At 36.1% G+C, this 24,628-nt stretch overlaps 1 protein-coding gene and 1 long non-coding RNA gene across 5 annotated transcripts in view; one reads left to right on the top strand and one right to left on the bottom strand.

The window, feature by feature from the left end:
- LOC123312239 (TBC1 domain family member 20) overlaps positions 1-15,581 on the bottom strand; it is a 96,654-nt gene extending 81,073 nt beyond the window's left edge. For 2 of the 3 annotated variants that reach the window (XM_044896569.1, XM_044896567.1), the window contains exons 1-2: positions 15,312-15,581; positions 15,071-15,187 (exon numbers count right to left, since the gene is read on the bottom strand). In XM_044896569.1, the coding sequence (XP_044752504.1) occupies positions 15,071-15,187; positions 15,312-15,447 (253 nt within the window). In that variant the 5' untranslated portion in view covers positions 15,448-15,581. The remainder of the gene's footprint in view (positions 1-15,070; positions 15,188-15,311) is intronic. The other variant, XM_044896566.1, reaches the window with a different exon arrangement.
- Positions 15,582-18,270: 2,689 nt separating this feature from the next.
- Positions 18,271-19,636, top strand: LOC123312242. Of its 2 annotated transcripts, none has more exons than XR_006537594.1 (3): positions 18,271-18,628; positions 18,681-18,853; positions 18,931-19,636. It is a non-coding gene; the product is annotated as an uncharacterized LOC123312242 (long non-coding RNA). The 2 variants fall into 2 exon arrangements; XR_006537593.1 differs by having other exon boundaries at positions 18,691-18,853; positions 18,931-19,635.
- Positions 19,637-24,628: the final 4,992 nt, after the last annotated feature.

Consider the following 24,628-nt stretch of genomic DNA (forward strand, 5'->3'; position numbering starts at 1 on the left):
CAAAATATACAACTTCCTCGAAGAAAACCTAACCAGGATCTGGCGGGACATAGAAGCACTCTATGAACAGATGCTAGCTATCAATGAAGAAGAAGTAATCAAATACCAGAAAACCGGAGTCTTCGAAAAATTTAGAACCAAATATGAGGAAATCATAGAAGAAATAATCACCGCTTCTCCGACTGATACTAAACAGTTCCAAAACAAAAACATTTCCATAAATTTACCACGGATCAGCATCCCTATCTTCACTGGTGACTACGAGACCTGGATTACATTCCGAGATATATTCCTTCAAACCATACACCAAAACCATGAACTAGGAGACGCTGAAAAAATGCAGTACCTGAAGAGCCAAACCAGGGGTGACAGCGAAGCTCATTCAACATTTAGAAGTATCATCAAGAAACTACCCCATCGCCTGGGAATTGATAAAGAGGAGGTACAACAACAACAGACTTCTCTTCAGCAAGTACGCCGACAACATCTTGAATCTACCAATTTTGCAACAAGAGTCGGCAGCATCAATTAAAAAACTTCACGACACTGTTCAAGAAAATCTGAGAGCTATTGAAAATATGGGAATCACAGCCGAACAATTGGGTAACAACATAATAGCGCATATGCTGCTAAAGAAATTAGACAGCGATTCAAGAAGGCTCTATGAACAATCTACCACAACACACAAGGATATTCAAGAACTGGCAGATCTTTTGGAGTTTCTAGAAAATCGATTCCAATCCCTCGAAGCACTTCGAGGCACAATCAAAAAATCAGATCATCCATCAACAGGACAAAGACATAAATTTCAAAACTACCACAGCGACTTACAATCATGCAGTTTATGTGACAGCAACCATGAAATTTTCCGTTGCCAAAAATTCAAGGATATGTCAGTAAAAGAACGAAACGATTTTGTACGAAAACAACACCTCTGCAAGAATTGTTTGAAGCATCCGAGCAATACGAAATGCCCGAGCAAGAATCTCTGCTTCAAATGTAACAACTTTCATCACTCATCATTGTATTGGGAAAATTATCGGAACTTCAAAACAACTTTAAATCAGCAAGGACAGAAGCAAGATACCTCCAAAAGTCAACGCACAAGAGAGCATGAAAATGGATTCGGGTCCCATCTAGGAAAAGCTTCAGATAACAATGATGGACCAACCATCCCCATCCTGGCCACAGCATTCGTTAATGTTAAAAACAACAAAGAGTACCATGAACTTATGAGAGTTCTTATTGATCCAGGCTCCCAAGTATCATTTATAACTGAAGGAGCCGCAAATACCTTAGGAATGCCCAAGCAAAGGCATCATGCGAACATAACAGGGTTAGGATCTTGCGACGCAGGGACTTCAAAATGGAAAATCCACACCGTGATGAAACCAAGATTTTCAAGCGACTTCAAATTACAAGCCGAGCTATACATCCTACCAAAATTGACCAGCTCCATGCCTCAACAACCGATAATTGCTGTCGAAAATTGGAGCAACGTAATCCTTGCCGACCCCACTTACTACAAACCCCGAAAAATCGACATTCTCCTAGGAATCGACTTATACACGGAAATCGTACAGGATGGTGTTAAAAAATCTAAAAATGGTCTGCTTGCACAAAACACTGAGTTAGGATGGATTCTCTCCGGTAGCACATCAGCTGGTCCGCAACTCCAAATAACCAGTATGATCGCCACCACTGCGCCGGAAATACAGATAACAACATTCTGGGAAATAGAAGAAGCGGATACCCTCACAAACAACAAGGGCCAGGAAAGCCCCTGCCAAGAATTCTTCAAGAAAACTTACACAAGGAATCAGGATGGCACATATACTGTACGACTGCCATTCAAGAAGTTCGAGAAGGACGAGAAATTGGAAGCAATGTACAAAGAATTCATGTGGGAATATATCGAACTAAAACACATGACTCCAGCAAATCAGACGACCAGCACAAGATACTACATTCCGCATCAAGCAGTAATAAAAGAGGACAGAGAAACAACAAAACTGCGTGTCGTATTCGACGCGAGCCAGAAAACCAGTACCGGAATCAGTTTAAATGATATATTACACACTGGTCCCAAGCTTCAACAAGACTTGATTGATATATTATTGAGATGGCGAAAATACGAAATCGCGTTGACTGCAGATGTGGAAAAAATGTACAGGCAGGTCAAACTACATGAAGATGATCAAACATTCCACACTATTTTATGGAGGTTCAACAAAAATGACCCAATCCAGGAATATCAACTCACGACAGTCACCTACGGAACCGCTCCCGCTGCCTACCTTGCTATAAGGACCATGCACCAATTAGCCATGGATGAATGCGACAAATTCCCGAGAGCTGCGGAACTGATACTTGAAGACTTCTACATCGATGATTTTCTCTCCGGCGCACACAATAAAGAAGAGGCACAAAAAATCAGACAAGAAGTTAAAACGCTACTTCTCAAGGGAGGATTCAACATTCGAAAATGGAAAAGCAATCTCACATTAAATGATGATACATCCTTTCAAGATTTCAACAGCCGGGAGGACATAACCAAAATTCTGGGAATTAAATGGTCACCACAAAATGATAACTTCCAATACACTATTAAACAAACTTCCAATCGAACAAACACAAAAAGACAATTGTTATCTGAAATTGCTTCAATATTCGATCCATTAGGTCTCATGGCTCCAATTGTAATCAAGGCGAAAATAATTATGCAAGACATATGGAAAACTGGCAAAAAATGGGATGAAGCTATTCCTACAGAAATCCAAACAGCGTGGGACAAATTCAAAGAAGAACTGCCAATAATAGAAGACCTGCAACTACCAAGATGGTTCCAGTATAATCCAGAGCAGCCCATTGAACTATACGGATTCTGTGATGCATCGCAAAGAGCCTATGGAGCAGCAATATACACCAAAGCAGTCATGAAGGACAAAACCCAGACAACATTGCTAGTAGCCAAAACGAAAGTTGCACCTGTAAAAAACAAATTAACTATCCCGCAATTGGAACTTTGTGCCGCAACATTATTGGCCAAACTGATGAAACGAACAATTACAGCCCTGAAGATCGCCGACCTAAATATTTACACATGGTCAGACTCAAAAGTTGTGTTAGCCTGGTTACAGAAAACTCCGAGTAAGCAAAACGTCTTCATAGTCAACCGAGTCAACGAAGTTCATCGCTTACTAGGTCAAGTTCAATGGAACTACGTGAAATCGGAGGAGAATCCAGCTGATTTACTATCCAGAGGCGCGCTACCAAGTAAACTCCAGAAAAACACATTATGGTGGAATGGACCTGCATGGCTCAAAACATCAAGTAGTGAAATCAAGAGAACTGAAGGGATTCCAAAAGAAATCGTAATGAATAACGAAGAATTTCAAGAACTAACGGTGTTTACCACCAAGACCAATGGACCTCTAGAATTGTTAACAAAATTTTCATCCTGGAAGAAGACAAAACGAGTGATGGCCTATTGCAAAAGGTTCATAGACAATTGCATATCCAGGAATGCGACCGAGTTACCAAAAAAGCGAGTACCCCCATTCATCACACCGACCGAACTTCAATGGGCGAAAACAACACTCATAAAATTGGTCCAGAATGAACATTTTCAAGAGGAATTAACCAGATTAAACAACAATCTAACTATCAAAAGGACTGATCACCTTAAACACTTGGACCCCTACATAGACGAAGGGGGAGTGCTTCGTGTTGGAGGTAGACTACAAAACCCATCTCTGAGCTTCAACCAAAGACACCCAATAATTCTACCAACAAAATGCCATCTGACTGACATAATTATCCGAAACGCACACTACGAAACCCAGCATGGAGGAACACAACTGACATTAAGTCAAGTTAGGCAAGAATACTGGATACCACATGGAAAAAATAAAATCAAACACATAATAAGGAGTTGTGTTATATGCACTCGATATCGTTCCACTCCATGTGTCCAGAAAATGGGAAATCTACCGAGAGAAAGAGTTAATAACTCCTTCCCATTCACTAATGTTGGGATAGACTATGCCGGCCCGATACAAATGAGATTATCCAGAGGTAGAGGATCCAAATCCTTTAAGGGATACATCTCCATTTTCGTCTGTCTCGCAACAAAGGCAATACATCTGGAAGCAGTAAGTGACCTTTCTACAGAACCATTCATGGCTGCCTTCAGAAGATTCACTTCGCGACGTGGGTTATGCTCTGCAATATTCAGTGACAATGGAACCAATTTCATCGGAGCTAAACGTATACTTGACAAAGAATATCAAGAAGCCATTAATGAAAGTTCAATAGAGAAGGCAATAGCAGAAAAATCGATAAAATGGCACCGCATACCACCTGGCAGCCCTCATTTCGGCGGACTATGGGAAGCTGGCGTAAAATCTATGAAGTTTCACCTACGAAGAATTGTTGGAGACCACAAACTGACCTTTGAAGAAATGAGTACACTCCTATGTCAAATAGAAGCATGCCTCAACTCTCGCCCTCTTATCCCAATCACCGAAAATCCACAAGAATTAGATGTGCTGACGCCTGGACATTTTCTCATAGGAAAATCACTACATTCAATCCCTGAACCAGAGATCAATGAAAAGAATATCACCCTACAAGATAAATGGAGGCTTATACAAAAAATGAAACAAGACTTCTGGAAGAAATGGACATCGGAATATCTCTCCAGATTGCAACAAAGGAGCAAATGGACGGATAAAAAAGAAAACATGAAAATAGGAGATATCGTACTAGTCAAACAGGACAACATTAATCCCAACTATTGGCCCTTGGGAAGAGTTACGCAGTGTCACCCAGGAAACGACGGATTTGTGAGAGTGGCTACGATACGATGCAAAGATAGGAAAGAGATCAGAAGACCTATAACCAAAATCTGCATACTCCCGGTCGAGCAAGAAGAAAGAAGAAACGATAAGACTAACAAAGTCGGACCTTCCTCGAAAAATCGACTGATACAAACATTAATGATGATCACGTTACTATGTATAGCCAATACTAAAAACGCAATAGCGCACCACACAATTCACAAACTGCCGCCTGGATTCTACGTGGAGCATTTAGGAAAAGCATACATAAGTGGAGGAGAGTTGAAATTATTAACACCGTTTTCTCTTGATCAACTACACTTGGACCGAAGCAATCTTAACAGAACAGTTGAAAACTTTTGAGGGTTATGTACTACAGCTTCTCAACTATCGCAGACAAATCACTGTCCCGAATTTCAACACCACATCGCAGAAATGAAGTATGAAAACAACCTACTCATCGACAGCATCCAACATCTATCGACCAGATCCAGGAGAGGAATATTAGGAGAATTAATGACATCCATTTTCGGCGTCAACGATGAAGTCTATCACGATATAGACGACCTTCAGGAAAACCAACAACACCTCATAGAAGTCACCAATCATCAGAGAAAACTACTGATTTCCACGACGAATGACGTGAGGCAGATCGAAGAAAAAATAAGCCAAAAATTAGAACATTTTCGTGTAAAATTCAACAAGGGCATAGCCATCATCAACGAAATGCATCTATGGTACAGAAATGTTGATGAAAACAGCATAAATCTTCAAATCATTCAAAACTACCAACTAGCTGTCAACTATTTGGAAGAAGTCAATAACAAATACACAAGAATCATAAACATATGTCATGGTCAAGGCCACATCACGGATCTACTTTCTCCAAGCGAACTAGCAAAGCTGATCCAGAAGGCTGAAACAACGATTCCATCAGACATGCACATATTACTCAAACCTGTGAGCAGAATGGAAGTATTCTATGATGCGAATGAACTAAGAATAGTCACCTTCTTCTTCATTATCCAAAGACAAAGTTACGACATAATCAAAGTATTTCCCGTCCCGGTTAAGAAAAGAGAAAACATATTCATGGCACCAAAAGTATCCAATGACTTACTAGCAGTAGAGTACAACAGTCAAAAATACTTCGAAATAAATGAACAGGAAGTCAAGGAAGCCGTAAAACTACGAGAGGGCCTATACATTTATAATCCTGGAATGGTCAAAAACATGGAACAGCATCCGAATTGCATCATCCAAAGCATCTACCAAAGAAATGGGAAATTCGACTGTGAACTCTCCAGCATTCGAGTCCAAGACGTATTATGGAAAGAACTAATCAAACCAAATACGTGGATGTTCATTTCCAACCAACCGTCCACTATATCAAAATTATGCGGAGGAAAACGAGAAGAAATTACCATCAATGGAACTGGCACAATTCACATAGGAGCAGACTGTCTCCTCAGAACGCAAAATATAATCCTTCGAGCGAGGTTCACGAATGAGATGAAATCAACAACGACGTTCAGCAAGCCAATCCCATTGAACTTATGGCAAGGGAACTCGAATCCTTCCAATGAAAATCTCATCGAGCCCGAAACAGCAATGGACAACATCTCTGCAAATTCAACAAAGATAATTATGGAAGAAGAGGAACCAAATTCACATATCTGGAGACATTTTTCACACCCTCTTGCTACAACCACCGTGATAGGAATCTCTGCGATAGTCACACTAGCTGTAACGTACCTCTGTATGCGATATAGACGTCCACTCCTTCGGAACCGAAGAACTAACAGATCCACCACGGAAATAAATGAAGCAGAAGCCGAAATTCCATTGACCGAAATCACACCGAGTTCAAAACCACGCCAGCAATGTTTCGACCTTGACCAGCTCTACGCCGAGGCGAGAACAGAATTCCAGACGAGAGACCAACTCCGGACGTCAGCACCTATTCATGACCATGCCCAACAAAGCACTCGATCGAGTATCACACGAGTTAGAAATAGGAAATTAGGAAATAGGACAATAGAAGTAACAGATTGCCAACACTGGAGCTCCAACATCATAGCCTGCAGCATTTCGGCCTTGGGAGTAATGTTCGAAATTCGAACATTATTCTAAAAAATAATTAAGTTCAATAATATGGAAAATTCCATCTGAATTATTCACAAAACTGGGTCACGCCGAGCGAGCCGTCGATCTACCGAAATCTGCTGACTGGCTAGAAACAATTGATGCAACCGGGGACTCCGTCAGTGCAGTAATACCAAATATGGCAATGTTATTTCTATCGTCATTGTTCGATTTAGTATATAAGCTTAGATTGTAATTAATAAAATCATCATTCATCTTCAGTTTGATCAATATACCTCACCGGCAACTGTGGAGTTAAGACTTCCCTTGAACTTCAAGCAAGTGTTGTTTCAAACATTAGAAACAACACCATATACTTTAGTGCCCTAGTAGCACAGTATTAATCAAAGCTCTGTTCGACATTGGTTTGTGAAATTTCGTTCCGGAGATTTTAGCCTCGAAGATGAGTCCCGAAGTGGTCGTCCTAAAGTAATGCAGGACGAGTATTTGACAACCCTGGTGGATCGTTTAAAACATATTGGAAAGATCAAAAAGCTCGAAAAGTGGGTGCCCTGCGATTTGAAATCGACAGGAATTGTCACGTTTCGAGATCTGTTCTTCCCTTTTGTGCAACTGAAACGATGCTTTTTTGAATCGGATCGTCACGTGATGAAAAGTGGATCCTCTACGACAACAGGAGACGTCCAGGACAGTGGTTGGACACCGATGAGCCACCCAGGCAGTACCCAAAGACGAAAACCCATAAAAAAAAGACCAAGGTTGCTGTAGCTGGTGTGATACACTATAATTTTCTGCAACCGGGCCAAACCATCACAGAAAAGTCCTATTGTGAGGAAATCGACAAAATGTACCGAAAATTGGGTCAGCGTCAGCAGCAACCGGCATAAGTCAACAGAGGAGGTCCGATCCTGCTTCACGAGAAATTCCGTCCGCACGTTTCATAAATCATAGTCAAAAATTTAACGAATTGAGCGTCAAAGTTCTGCCTCACCCACCATACTCCCAGACCTCTCGCCAACCGACTCCCATCTTTTCAAGCACTTCAAGAACCTTCGGCAATCAGGACCGGGCAAAAACAGTCTTCGTCTGGTTTTCAAATCCCGAGTACCTAAGTTTTATGCCGACGGATTCAATCGACTTATTGGCAAAAGTGCACTGATTCAGATGGAGCTTATTTCGATTAAATTGAATTTTGAAACAACCTGCTAATAATATGATAGTGTTATGCTTTTCTTGAATGAGCAACCTAATATTCAAGCCGGTTATTCTGACGTGAGCCACGTGCCATGCCATTTTGTTTCTATTCAGAATGTTTTAAGGATTCCTTCTCCAGAAGAAAAGTCAGTTCAAAATAGCCGGCCAAAAAAATTGATGGCTAGAGCACATAGAAGGTTAACTAAAATATAATTTTTCGTTCATACTTCACCTCCTAGGATCCCAATGAACTATTCAGTCTATGATGAAGTTTATATTCCTCATTTTTTTTAAGTTCAAAATGGCCGGCCAAGAGAATTGATGAATAGAAGAATGTACCAGATGTACTCAGAACAAATTTTGTTTCATTCTGACTGCCCTAGAACCCCATTTCCAATGATCAAAATGAACCGATATTCTGTTTGCGATGGAACGAAAATTTAACATGTCCATCCGAGAAAATTGATGGAATAGGTGCATGGAGAAATAAATGTTCAGTCAGTAAATGATCAGTTTGTTTTGATTCTTGAAGTTAGAGCTCTAGGGCTGTCAGAAAGAAAAATAAATTTTTCTGAATAATTCATATTCGAAAAAATATGAAGAATATACCCTCATCTGTTGACAGAATAGAGGTGGTTTATTTTAATCCTAGGAGCTTTGTCTCTATGGCTTTTCAAAAAAAGGCGACCCTGTCTCTAGGCTCTAGGATAGGTAGAAAACTGAGGAATAATTGGGGTTAGCTGAGTAAAAGATTTCCGTTACGCCATCCGTATAGCTGCAAGATAAAGGACGTTGAAAAAAAAAATATATCACAAGAAAGGAAAACCCTCAACCCCAAACTTACTTCATAATTTTCAAATAAAAATATTTTGAAAACAGTACACAGTATCAAGTTTTACCAAGAGTAACTTTTTGTTGTAAAATTGAATGATGTTCAAGTTCACTTGAAATTTTGATTAATAAATCTAACGTTAAGAAGTTATGTTCTACTCGCCACGAAGCGTGTAACTTACGGCCTCTATGAGAGTCATACATAAAAACAAATTCATGGGATGTATCAGCTTTCAAAACTTATAAAATTTCATCACAATGTTGGCAGTAGTTTCGCCAAAATCATTAAAAATGTGTATAATTCTTTATAGTAAGTATGGATGAAGTATCTAAGAAAATTTTTCAGTTCTCTACCTATCCTAGAGACGGGAATCACCCTTTTCTGAAAGTATAATTACTTGCCTTTGTGTATAAGATTTTATCTTATTCTGTTCTGTTTGAACGTAGATGTTCCTTAGGCTGGAAACGCACCGGATGCAACATTTTGTTGCGAGACGTTGCGGGATGTTGCAAGATGTTGCAAGCTCCGCATTTTCTTCAGAATCAAATGGGACGGCACGCACCGCTTGCAACACGGGTTCGAAACGTTGCGAGACGTTGCGAGATGTTGCGAGGTGTTTCGCATCAAATTTAGTAGGTGCTCCACCGAAGGTTCGAAATGATCGAATGCAACATTTTGTTTCAAGATGTTGCAAGCTTCTCGTTCCCTTCAGAATGAATGGGAAGAAAGTCACTGCTTGCAACGTTGCGAGACGTTTCGCAACAAAAAGGCGAAGCAGCCCTGCCGAAGAGGTTGCAACATTCACCTTGCAACATACTAGAGGATTGATCTATTGATCGAAGTTCTGTTGTCCAGATGATGAGTAGAAATAATACAAACTATACTCTAGTTAATAGTTGATTTAGGTCACTTTTTGCTTTTACATTATGAGGCATATACTGTATCTCATTGCGTCACCAATGCAAAAGAATTTATACGTGTACTATTCAGTGCAGTTAATGTTTTTATTTGTTTCTCATTTGTAAACGTCAGTTTCCAAAAACACAATATTAATCAAAAAAGTTTATTTTATCAAGTCACTAACTTGTAAAACTGACAGTTCACTTGCAAAATTTTTACAAGTTAGTAGTACTATTTACATTAGAAAATTTTGTTTTATCGTCATATATGTTGAAAATCATGGTACAATTGTTATTTCCAGTAACACAGATTTTTGACGATGAAAGAGTTGATACTGATGATGATGAACCATCTGTTGACTCAGAAACTGCTGAACTTGAGGACTGCAGAACATCTGTACTCTCGTCACATCGACAACATCCAAAAATTACATATATTGTTACAATTTTCGCCAGCAACCACTGGTCATCAGGAGCATGAAAAAGAAATTGTTTAGCCTCTTCTTTACTTAATACTTTGGCCTTTTTGGCGTATAACGCTCATTTTTTCGTTTCAGAAACGCTATTACCTTTTGAAATCTGCAAATGACAACTAAACGTCATATTTTTCAATAAATTTTTTAAGAAAAACAAACCTGCGAACAGGGGCATTTTCTTTCATTTCCAAGCAGCTTTTCAGCATAGACCATTTTGCCTATAAAGTATCAGGGCTGACACTAGCTGATAGTTGATTCAAGTAGACCAACAAAACATCTTCAGTTACCCCAATCACACTATTTTTGTTTTGCCACTTTTTGAAGTCGTCGTATTCTCGCTCGTACCTTGAAGCTGATTTTGCAGGTAATAAACAAAGCTTCACTGCTGGCTGCCTGAATAATTTCTTTTGGTACATTCATTTTCGCTTTCGTCAAAACAAATAAAGAAAAATAAACAGACATGTTCATGGCAACGCTTCCATAGCTTACGACATTTGCGACAAATTATTGAGATTTTTTTGGAATTTATCTAACCTTTATAAAATGAGAAACAAATAAAATATAAAACAATACACGCAAGGTAACGGGTTTTACTGGCTCAAGGAGGTAAAACCCTCTTACCTTGCTAGTAATGTTATATACTATAGGACATTTCTCAATAGTCTTCATGACCTCCAAACTCTCCGAAATAAAAATAATAATTATAATATCGTATCTTGCTTGCGAATTTTTTCTTTGATTAAACTCAAAAGATGGTCGAAAGTTTCTATGTTCATTCGGCAATAGTTACAAAATTTCTCTGGATCATTCCTGAGCTCTCCAATGAATCCAGTATGTTTCTTTTTTTGTTTAAAGGATGTATCCAAATCTTCTTTTCAGGTTCCAGTAATTGAAGAAATTGCCATATAAGGATATTCGGGTCCATTTTCTATACGTATACAAATTAATTCACCTCGAAAACACGAAAGTCGAAATACGTGTGATCCTGTCAAACTTCAGATATACACTAGGAAAAATTTGTTGCAACCGAAATGTTGCAAGCGAAAGTTAGTTAGATTTTAGCTTGCAACATTTTGTTGCGAGACGTTGCGGGATGTTGCAAGCTCCGCATATTCTTCAGAATCAAATGGGACGGCACGCACCGCTTGCAACACGCGTTCGAAACGTTGCGTGACGTTGCGAGATGTTGCGAGGTGTTTCGCATCAAATTTAGTAGGTGCTCTACCGAAGGTTCGAAATGATCGAATGCAACATTTTGTTTCAAGATGTTGCAAGCTTCTCGTTTTCTTCAGAATGAAATGGGAAGAAAGTCACTGCTTGCAACGTTGCGAGACGTTTCGCAACAAAAAGGCGAAGCAGCCCTGCCGAAGAGGTTGCAACATTCACCTTGCAACATACTAGAGGATTGATCTATTGATCGAAGTTCTGTTGTCCAGATGATGAGTAGAAATAATACAAACTATACTTTAGTCAATAGTTGATTTAGGTCACTTTTTGCTTTTACATTATGAGGCATACTGTATCTCATTGCGTCACCAATGCAAGAAAATTTATACCTGTACTATTCTGTAATTAAAATTTGACTGTTTTCTTCATCGTACGCTACATATTCGTAACTCACAAATGAAAAGAAAACAACCATAATTGAGTAAACTCATGCAGTAGAAATGATTATATCCACAGCAATCATCAAACTCTAGTGTCATTACATATTTAGAGACAAATATTCTATTTTCAAATTCATTTCCAATTTTTCACCCGAAACATAGTCAGACGACACTCGATATTTTTGACAGACTTCCCCTTTCAAGTTTCAGGAGTTTCTGAAAAAACAAAAAACCTGATGGCCAAATGATATAGTTGTAGGTATACTTGAAGCGATTCATTAAAGAACTTATTTTTCAGTATCAAGCACAAAAAAATAGCAAAAGCGCAGTGCAGTTCATGTTTTTATTTGTTTCTCATTTGTAAACGTCAGTTTCCAAAAACACAATATTAATCAAGAAAGTTTATTTTATCAAGTCACTAACTTTTAAAACTGACAGTTAACTTGCAAAATTTTTACAAGTTAGTAGTATTATTTACATTAGAAAATTTTGTTTTATCGTCATATATGTTGAAAATCATGGTACAATTGTTATTTCCAGTAACAGATGTTTGATGATGAAAGAGTTTATACTGGCCGAAGATTTACATATTTTCTGTATAACATGCAGGGCTTGAAGCTGCAGCCATCATCGGTTATGGAATCTTTTTGTTGTTAAATTTTTTGTTTGTCGCAATGTCACAATAACGTATTTTCCCATATCTTCTACATCATTCATGTTTAAGGAGAGAATTTCGTCACATCGACAACATCCAAAAATCCCAAATATTGTTACAATTTTCGCCAGCAACCACTGGTCATCAGGAGCATGTAAAAGAAATTGTTCAGCCTCTTCTTTACTTAATACCTTGGCCTTTTTTGGCGTATAACGCTAATTTTTCGTTTCAGAAACGCTATTACCTTTTGAAATCTGCAAATGACAACTTAACGTCATATTTTTCAATAAATTTTTTAAAGACACAGATAACAGAATCATATTTAAGGAAAACAAACCTGCGAACAGGGGCATTTGCTTTCATTTTCAAGCAGCTTTTCAGCATAGACCATTTTGCCCATAAAGTATTAGGGCTGAATCTAGCTGATAGTTGATTCAAGTAGACCAACAAAACATCTTCAGTTACCCCAATCACACTATTTTTGTTTTGCCACTTTTTGAAGTCGTCGTATTCTCGCTCGTACCTTGAAGCTGATTTTGCAGGTAATAAACTTGAAGCTACACTACACTTTCTACACTGCTGGCTGCCTCAATAATTTCTTTTGGTACATTCATTTTCGCTTTCGCCAAAACAAATGTATAGAAAAATAAACAGACATGTTCATGGCAACGCTTCTATAGTTTACGACATTTGCGACAAATTATTGGAATTTATCTAACCTTTTTACAAATGAGAAACAAATAAAATATAAAACAATACACGCAAGGTAACGGGTTTTACTGGCTCAAGGAGGTAAAAACCCATATTACCCTGCTAGTATATGCTATAGGACATTTCTCAATAGTCTTCATGACCTCCAAACTCTCCGAAAAAATAATAATAATGAATAATAATTATAATATGAATAATAGTAATTCGTATCTTGCTTGCGAATTTTTTCTTTGATTAAACTCAAAAGATGGTCGAAAGTTTCGATGTTCATTCGGCAATAGTTATAAAATTTCTCTGGATCATTCCTGAGCTCTCCAATGAATCCCAGTATGTTTCTTTTTTGGTTTAAAGGATGTATCCAAATCTTCTTTTCAGGTTCCAGTAATTGAAGAAATTGGCATATAAGGATATTCGGGACCATTTTCTATACGTATACAAATTAATTCACCTCGAAAACACGAAACTCGAAATACGTGTGATCCTGTTAAACTTTAGAAATACACTAGGAAAAATTTGTTGCAACCGAAATGTTGCAAGCGAAAGATAGTTAGATTTTAGCTTGCAACATTTTGTTGCGAGACAAAATGCATCCGGTGCGTTTCCAGCCTTAGGACTCAAGTATTGTCACCTATGCTCTAACACATATAAAATGCAGGCAGCAGATTTTAATCTGGTAGCTTTACCATACCATCAAACAACTAAACTACACAATATGTATAGCCTACCACCTTTAAATAAGATCAGAGAAGTACCTAATTTTATGGTGTTGTACACAATAAAATTTATTTACTGTCCTTGTACAATACCACCATTGTAAAAACAGCATCTACCTCTAAACTGAAGGAGGGACATCCCATTCAAGAATTGGACTAGATATTTTATTTAATATAGAGTGTATTTTTGATTTCTTCATATAGTTAAATGGTAATAATTTCTGAGGACAACAAAAACTATTTATTATTTTACTTTTACACATTTATCTCAATTTCAGATATAAAACTGTTATTAACACGTTGACTGTCCCATGCATCACATATGATGCATAAAGATTTTCGCCAGGAGTCCATGAGTTGTATGTGGTTCATTTAATGTTCAAGATAAATTTGGTTACTATTCATGAATGCTGCAGTGTAGTCGGTTTATATGGGCTGAAGATCTTGTAGAAGTATGTATTGATAACCTCTATCATAATTAATCAAACATGATTCAAGATATGTCAGCGTCAAGCCTTCCATTGGACTTTTGGAAATTTTGAATATAACAATTCCTTAAATGGCTGCAGAATTAATTTTTTCATAGAATATATATTTTATCACTCAAAAGCAACCATCTTTGGATGAATGCGTTGGACGTGAGGGGTGAAGAAAAAATTAGAATGGGGACAGTTAAGTATACACTTAACTTGTCGTACTCTTCTTGAGTATCTTGAGGGCTAAGAAACTGAATAAAATAGAAAGTGAATCCAAGATTTGTTTTTCACTTACCGCTGTTTTTAATAAACCTATCCATCCATTGTTTCACTTACTGAAGATAGAAAAACCATCTCATTTTGTTTCTATGATCTATCTATAGATATATTTTAGAATGGATAGATGAGTTTATTGAAAGCAGCTGTAGTGATTTGTGATTGAACTTATTTGATGGGAGACCAGCAATATGTTTTATTGAATGTGTGGATATAGCCCTGCTGGCTGGTATACAGATATTGAGGAATCAGAAAGTGTAATTCGTATTTATCTAGAATATTACCTTCAACAAGTCCATATTCTCCAATTGCCAAATTGCGCCAGGTATCTAAGTTTGTAGGTCGTTCCAGAGATATTTCAATTATTTTTCTTTTCTCAAATTCAGCCAGCGATTGTGCATCTGAAACCGTGATAAATGATTAGAATCAATTTATTTGTGAATATTCGAAATTTTCGGATATTAATACAATTTCTGAGAATTAAAACCTTCGTCAATACATAATTTGTAATCTATTTCATTTCACCTTTTTCGAATTTCAATTCTGTTCTTGTATCCTCATGATCTACAAAACCATTTGATTTATTATCGATTAAAGCTAAATATTTAGAATTAATTCTCGGGTTGCCTATCTTTGACAATGGTTCATCGTTTTCCATCATATTGTCCTTTTTTTCAAAACATAAGCACTAATGTTTATCTTAAAGTTAAATAGTAACTACAAATAATTGAACAATGTTATTTCAAATAAATAATGAAATACCACAAACTGTCAAACTGACATTTGTCACATCATAGAAATTAAACTAGGTTAGAGCAAAGAGGAAGTCTATGATCCTTAGTTAGAGCATTGAACTAAAGAACTAGCGTCTATTTCCTGTGCTTTACAAATGAACCTTCATTTGTCATTTATCCCTGCTGTGCTGCCATCTGTAGTGGGAAGTGGGAGTTATGATGTGCGCGGTCATATGTTCCTGAATGTCAAAATTCAAATTTAATTAAATTAACGCAAAGCGGATTTTCGTATATAAAGTTCACATTTTGAAACACCCCAATCAGCAATATAAATGCGGCAAGGTGTTTTCCAATTCCAACATATCAAGTTTGACACGCCAGGAATTTTCACAGAGATGAAACTACTGAAATCGCTTCTAACTTGTACAAAAATGCAGCGAAATATAATTATAACTGCCATTGTGGAAAGAACTTTAGTGATAAAAATAATTTCACGAACCATCATAAGATCCACGGTGAAGATTCATCTTCTGGTAGTGGTAGTTACCAACGGTAGGTAGGTATTCTTCTAAAATTTAGTCATAATATACAGTCTATCATATTTTCATTACAATTTCAGAATGAAGTTCATAACCAGTTGCATAGTATTTTACATGAGATAGATCAACAAGTTTTACGTAGAAAGCTGTTCAATTTCCTAAACCAATGTGATGATCCAGATGTAACAGATTTTATTACTTCAAAGAAAATTGGGCATATGCTTACTGACTTCATGCTGGTATTAATACTGATATGCATCTAGAGAGATTTCATAAGACTTTTAAATATATTTACCTCAAAGGAAAGAAAGTTAAAAGACTAGATAAGGGAATATGTGCAATCATGCAATTTGTTGACAGACTTATATCCCGTTATAAGGATAAAATCTGCAGTAAAGTCAAAGAAATAAGAGTTTGTCATGAAACTATGACCAGCTTGGATAAAAATTTATTAATATAATGTGAAGATGGATGGAAAATACCTTCAAAAACATCTGAAGAAAACATTTATTCCAAAAACAGACAGCGATAGCCAAAATGCCAACTTAAATGTACATTGTGTAACATCTACATACATGAATATATCTGCTCTTGTATTGATTCACCTAGTTTCTGCTTCAAGGAAAGAAAATCTACTTGGGGATGGAGGACCAAACTTTCAAACTGATACTGGTGAGTGGTTAATGGTAGCAATATGATAATGCCATTGAAGATTGAGAATAGTTATTTCATATCACATGTTGCATAAGAAGAAGTCAACTATCAAGGTGATATGAAAAAATTTCATTATTGGGTTTAGGACATTTAGCACATTACTATCCTTTTTTTCTATTTCTATTTTTTTCATAAAGCTTGTATGGATATTTATTTATTATGTTTGGGTGCTTGTAGGAAATATTGTCCTTATAATAGCAGGGTGTATATTATCTATAGATATTCTTTTGAAAGGGAGAAATAGCAACTTTTACAATCTTGAAACAATAAAGCAGGTATAAAGAAATGGCAACAAGAAGCAGATCGTAGAACCTGTTCCAGATCTCACTGCAAGCAGAGGAAAATTTTATTAGGGTTCTATACATATATCTTTAATAATACAGGAAAAAAAGAGATAAAAAACTATTTGAGTGCACTCTGTTATTATACTCCAAAGTAGTGGTTAATTTTACTGTATCCCCTGTTTTAGACAGTAGTAGGTGAAGGAGTGTGAAGACACAAAAGAGAAGAATTTAATTCTAAATGAAGTTGGTAGGAAAAGAGACTTGAAGAGGTCCGTAGAGAAGGAGAAGGAAGATATCAGGAACAAAATTGCGAGACATTTGAGGGACAGACATTCCCCTACCAAACTTCAAGTCATTAAAAATATTTTGGCTCCGCTTTCACCTACACACAGCTATAGATTCTAATAATTCCGTACCTTCTACAAGTAGTCGAATTCCACATTGTATGAAAATTGTTCCACAGAGATCACTGTTTTCAACCAGAAATGAAAAATCAAAGAAAAAAAAACATTCTCTTTAATCTGTGTAGAATACAGTACCTGTTTCAATAAACTATTTAAAATTTTCTTTGACGTATCATTAATCCCAATTCCATAGAATCCCTTTCTGAATTAAGCTTTATTGTCACTTCATTATACCATCCCCTGGAATAAATACCCACAGAAAGATTTGATTCACACGCTGGAAAAATTTTGCTAATGATGATAGGTCGTTATTTTAACCTCAGCGGAAGATGGAGCTTTTCTACTCAACTGAGGAACATAACATATATTTATTCTCATAATTATAACATAAGAATGCTATTTTGTAATTCCAAAGTAGTTGCACATCATTCCTCATTAATACTGATATCTCTGTTTATATTTAACCATGATAACGTATATTATTTGAAATAAAATGTATCCTTTGCCAATCCAATGATGATTGATGGAAGAGAACCTGAGCCTAATTTTGTTTATCTGCCTATTCCCAGAGACAGAGTTTGTCTCTGCTATTCCTATTACTAAACAACATAAAACTGGAAACGGTTCCAAATATTATTAAACCTTTTAATTTGCCGACCATAGAGATATGATTACAAATATTGGTCGGACACTCTGTGTTCTGAGTTCATTTGTAAGGCACAAGAAATAGACGCTAGTAACTAAAGAAAGAAATGGAAGGGACCCGCAGTTCAGCAGAAAGTGTGTCCAAAAGTGTGGGAGTGAGAAAGACTATTGGTGGGTATCCCTTCTCTCTCTTTTAGATGTTTTGTTTACATCAATCAGCTGACGGTTTTGTTGATTACTCAGTTTAAATTAGTTTTTGGGATGATTTCTGTTGTTTTCAATTGGAAACGAGATCTAAAAGTGTTCAGAATGCTAAAACTCAGGATTAATATTCGCTTGAAACTTGAAAAAACTCAAATAAATCGGGGAATCCCACTCGAAAACCTTTAAGTATCTGGATTTTCGGTTTCTGAGAAATATGGATCTAGTGAAGGCACAGATTACCTTTACCTGGCCACCCGAGGAAATTAAAAGGGTTGAAACTGTCTGAAAAGACCACTTTCGATTTTAACTGTACTCTGAGTAAGTAATCTTCAGAATTGAAGTTATTTGTGGTATAAAGTTTTAGAGAAAGTATTTTATAGGTTTTTGTGTTTCTCAAATCATTGTTGTCCCCATCAACATCAGTACTGTCTGCAGTCACGCAAAATTGGTAAATTTCAGAATCTTGTTACAACGATGGTTGTAACAAGTTGCTAAAGGATGCTCCAATGAGCAGAATGAAAAGGAGCCGAAGAGTTTCCACAGGTAGGTCTATTTTAAATATTTTCATTATGAGATCCATTTTTGTGACTTCAAAAGCATTATATATTACTTTATTTTAGGTTTCCTTTTTAACGCCCAGATATTTTGGAACTTTGGATTACTGCTGTAGGAAGGGAAAATTGGTATCCCTCAAAGTATAGTAGAATATGTGAAGATTACCTTCATAATCCAAGTTATACAAGAAAAATATTGAAACTTGATGCTGTACCAAGTGTATTCAATAATATCCCAAGACATTCAAGGATCATGGAATACTTACAGTTTGATCACTCTTCATATACAACTCACTGTGTTATGTGCATCAGAAGTGGAAGAACTTTCCGACCAATTCTATAAATCATGCATATGAAACAAGAAATAAAGACTCCTTGCAGATTGCAGTGCACCATCTGAAGCGCATAGACCATCAGGGCATGGACTTCTGGGGCCCCAAACTATATAATAAACTTCCTTCTGAGTTTCATGACAAGTCCTGGATGAACTTTAAGAGAGAAGTGAAAAGGTTGCTTTTAAATGAAACTATATATTCTATAGAAGAGTTCTTATCGAGAAAGAATATGTGATGAGGATTGTTTTTTATTTTTATTGTGTTTGTATGCATGTTGTTACCACTGTGATATTTTATATTTGTTCATTACTATCGACACCATTTGTAATATTAATTGCAAACGAAGATTAATCTAATCTAATCTGATGAGAAGCAGAGCGCATGTAAGTTTTCGAATTTAAATTATTTGAAATCAACAATTTTCTTTTTCATTGTAGACTATTACTGAAGATATATGTAAACTATTATATATATTGTATATAATAAAAATATAGATAGAATTGACACTTGTTTTTTTTTGGACAACGCTCCTTAATTAACTTAAAATTCAGTATAGTAGAAGGAAAATATGTATGTTCAACATGTAGATTAGAACCTTGATGAATTTCAGATGATTATATTCTTTCACAATATACTAATCTAGTTAAAATGAACAAATTTCTGTTCTTTTCATACAAAAAAAGGCTTATTAAATTCCGTCTGCACTGTTCTGAAAAATATGATCAACATCGCAAAATTAACTCAGAAAACGTCTTTAATTGATGAAAAATATCATTCCAATCATCACAGTCCGAGACGCGAGTCCAAAATTTCAGATATCCCCATCTCATTGTTGCAGGTATTTGGCAAAAAAATTATTAAATTCCTTCTACACTACTATGAAAAATATAATTCACATCGCATATAGGTTATCTATGATCGCATAATCAACTCAGAAAACGTCCTGATTTGATAAAAAATACGATTCAAATCAGAAAAACGAAACGTCAAAAATTTAAATTCAAACTTTTATAGGTTATCTCTCCTTGCGCAAGTACAGAGAGAGAAAGATATACATCCAGTTGTCTATTTCAGTCGGCCTCACTTTTGCTGACCCGAGAGTCCCTTCCATTTCTTTCTTTCATAGAAGAGTCTCTATGTCTATGCTTTCTTTAGTTCAATGAGTTAGAGCCATATTTTTGCGATTAAGCGTATTTAAGCCAGAGATATCTCTGATTTAACCGTGACGTCATTCCTTTTTTTGTCGCAAAAATAGAATATCGCTCATGGTTGAGTCATCTGTATTCTGTCATTGTCATTAGACAGCGAATCGAATTGTGAATTTTTCAATTTCTTCAGGGGATTGGGAATTCAAATGTAGATTGCAGCGACATGGTGATGACAGTTCGAAATAAAAAGTTAATGCAGTCATTGTCATTTTTGAAGGGGATATTTTGATATTTTCGTCAGATAAACCTTTTTTTCTCAGTTAACAGTTGGTTTTTCTCAATTTTGAAGATTGGCTGTTGCAAATGGATTCAAGTGTGTTAATTATTATCAATTTTAGGATTTTTAGGTCAATAAATGTCATGAAGTTATAGAATATATGAAAAAAATTCCGACTATGTTCTGAATCAGCTGATAAAAGAGAGCAAGACTTTTTAAATCTGAACTTCTTGGCTCTTTACACGATCATAATGAAAGCAAATTGATTATATGGAAAGCCACAACTATGATATTTTGCCTTCTCCATTATATACAATGGCTGAGAGGTTGTATATCCAGATTATTTAATTCACTTTCTATCATTCGTAACTAATTTGAAATGTACAAAAACTTTACCATACTATAAGGACGAGATACATATGTCCAAAGTTTGGACTCCAAACATTGACTAAAAGTTCATTTCATCGTGGAAACTAGTAAAAACTTACATCTCCACAAGAAATTCGTAATCAAAGATTTGCTCAAAGGATGCAAATTATGACAACTTCTCTAAACTTTCCCCATTGTCACAAGATGAAGATATTTTCAACAAATTATAAGATATATTTCTCATGAAAACTCCAATTGAAACACCAAAATATTTTTCAAACAAAAGTGCATTAACTTTTTATTTATAAAAATTGGCACCAGAGGGCGTATCGCTTGTTTTGAATTCCCAAATATTCACAGGTTTAGGACTGACCAATAACAACTCTTTAGAACAAAGTCGACATCGACTTTCTCAAGACTAGTTTTGTTAGTTGTTTAAAATATGTATAAAAGTAGCATCAAGGAAAACACAGCGCTTACGCGCTTCCCTAGTAGAATTTCAAATCAAATTCGACAAATATAATAATGTTAACAATATATTCTCTATTTTTCTTTACCTCTTTCCGCTTAAGATGACCCAGGTGCTCTCCAGGAGTCCAGAGACTGCCAGGTTTCGCTTAAAGCGTCTTAAAGACTGATGTCATGACTTAAGCTGCATTCACAATCAATTCGCGGGCCGAAGTTCACTTCGCACGAAATTTACCATTCGCAATAATCTTAGAACCGAATACTCAAATGAATCAAAAATGTAACTGATCAAAACATAAGCATCAGCATCATCCATAGTTGGCACGAAATACCTTGTCGAAGTGATAGTTTGCAGCTTGCAAGAAATTTGCTCAATTTCCAATTCCGTGCTAGTCTTGAGACTTTGCAAGCGTCTTAATCGCGAAAATATGGCTTAGTATATCTTATCGAACTCACATAAGTTCCCATAGAGTTCAATCACCCCCTCTTAACTCTGTTTAGGAGCGCTGAGGTTCAATGGTATATCTAAGATATCTAAAAACTATATGGTGTACCCACTATTCGATTTTGTTTCATTTTTATGTAGGATATCGGATCAGTTTCATTTTACCATATATCCATTAATCAGGCCCGGATTGGGACCACTTGGGGCCCTCAGCTGAGACCTAATAAGGGGCCTTACATCATGGCGTCCGGGGCTCTACCTCGGAAAATTTTTGAAAACGAATTAGGTGCTTGAAAATAATGAGAACTAGCACTTCAGTGCTAGTTATTCATGCGAAATATCATGATTTTCGACATTTCGACTTTCATGGACTTCTTTAATAAAATAAGAAATTCACAGTGCGTATTTTTAAGATACCACTAGAAAACACACAAAATAAATGTGCAGTATTGACACAAGGGCGGTCCTAGGGGGGGGGATAAAGGGGTTAATTACCCCCCTCAGACCCCAGAGCCCATAACGAATTATATTTTTTAAATTTTTCATTTGAAAAACTAAGAAAAAACAATATTATAATGAAATGAAAAGGAGAGATTCCTTGTACAGTGCATCCCATTTTGGGTAAGACAGCCAAGTTTCTCGCTTGTTATTTAAAATAGATCCTTGCAGTTTTCACGTTCCTATCCTCTTTTTTGTGAAACTCAAGTTATCTTAATCAGATTTTTCATAATTGTTTCCGTTTATAAGATACAGGGCGATGTTGGAAATTGATTTTGGATTCCTTCTTTTATCTCCGAAGTTATGAAAAATAATGCTGAGCTGAAAACTACGTCTAATACAAAATTCTGGGTAGAATCCAGTGGCATACTAATTTTTTTCGGGGTATGGTTTTGAAGATACGACACAAACCTATATTTTTTTCAATGGGATACCCTGTACTGTATTACTTCACTGAATTGGTCAATTTTTTTCCTTTAAAATGATTTATAATATCATATAAGTAGGATGTTCAGAAATGCTTAAAAACACTAAAACATCACATAATGATGATTTTTAGCTAGTGGGCCATGGATCGCCCATATAAAAGAAGAATCAATTGGATGGCAAACAAAGATTATACACTCATCACTGAGACGAAGAACAAAACGTAGGTACCTACCTAATAGCAGCACATAAATAATACAAAAATTCATAATACAAATTAGATACAGAAGAAATACCAATAAAATATTTATCATTGATACAAATTTTCAACATTGCATAATATTTTACTGATTAAACTATTCAAATTGCTGCCCATTTTCCCTAATACATAAATGACAAACCTTTTCATTACACCTGAGTATATTCAATATTATATACTTATACAGGGTGATTCCGGAGGAGACCGTCAGATTTTAGGTGATACACTATACACTATACACTAGTCAATATAGTTTCGGAACAATGTTGGGTTTATGGTTCGGGGCCTTCATTGAGAGTCTACAGGGTGATTTGTCCGATTCGACCGATTTTTCTTTTATTCATAACTTTGGTATGGCTTGATCAATCATAGTGAAATTTTCAGTGTAGAACAATATGATTATCTTCTTTCAATAATTCCAACACTTGTTCAAAAATACAGGGTGGGAATTATGATAAGTTCAGATTAAGTATGCAGGTTGAAAAAACACCCTGTACATTCCGTTTTTAGGAATTTTCTACTTGCTTCAGATTCTACCATAAGTTTACATTACTGGAGCGTTTTTATTTTTTTTGGCACACGTCCATTTGTGTGTGCCAAAAAAATTAAAAACGCTCCAGTAATGTAAACTTATGACAGAATCTGAAGCATGTAGAAAATATTCAATATGTTAAATATGAATTTCGAACGAAATTATTGATTAACCCAAAATACTTTTGAGAGTCTTGAGGAAAAAGGATATTTTTCCGAGTTTGCAGAAAAAAGGTGTTTGGTTGAAGGATCGAGAGATATGCGATGAGAAGGACTAGACACGAACTACGATCGGGTTGGATCGCTTGGTGGCGAACTCTTATCGCAATTCGCAAGAAGCCGCGAACCGGCCATGGGCCAATAGAGTTAAAGTTCATAGTGCATAGCTATTTGAACTTGAACATTCAACATTTCCGTTAGTATACAACCAAAGAGTAACAACTATGATACTCTTTGTATACAACCCTTCTTTGTAAGAAGGTCAAGTCGGCTAGTGATTGTGTTCGTTTTTTGATTAGTGATTTGTGCTGTAATAATTGAACAAGGTGAGTGCAATTTCTACTTAGGGTAGTTACATCAGGTAATCCCTTCACACATTAATCAAATTGCTTGAACATAGGAAAATACTATTCACTTCGATATGGTATTAGTTTGGATTTGTGCTCTCTGTTGAAAATGATATCCAGTTATCGTTTTCAAATACTTACCTGAATTTTTGGCTACAATAAATTGAAATATAGGTAGATTTAAAATAGAAATATCTTTCATAGATCAATCGTCTAATAAAGTCTATTAAATGATATTCTTTAGATAACCATTGACAAGTCAATACTATTTTGTTAGATAGGTACTATTAATGGTATATATTATATCTAAAATGCGGTCCTCTGAGGAATATCAATCGGAAATTTGACGAATAATCGAATATACAGAGCTTGAAATCTTCGAGGAAATGTTTAGATGTTTTTTAGATCATTTAGGAATTCGAATATTTTTTCGTATTTCGAT

Source organism: Coccinella septempunctata, chromosome 4 (assembly GCF_907165205.1).
Source record: "Coccinella septempunctata chromosome 4, icCocSept1.1, whole genome shotgun sequence".
Classification (NCBI taxonomy): domain Eukaryota; kingdom Metazoa; phylum Arthropoda; class Insecta; order Coleoptera; family Coccinellidae; genus Coccinella; species Coccinella septempunctata.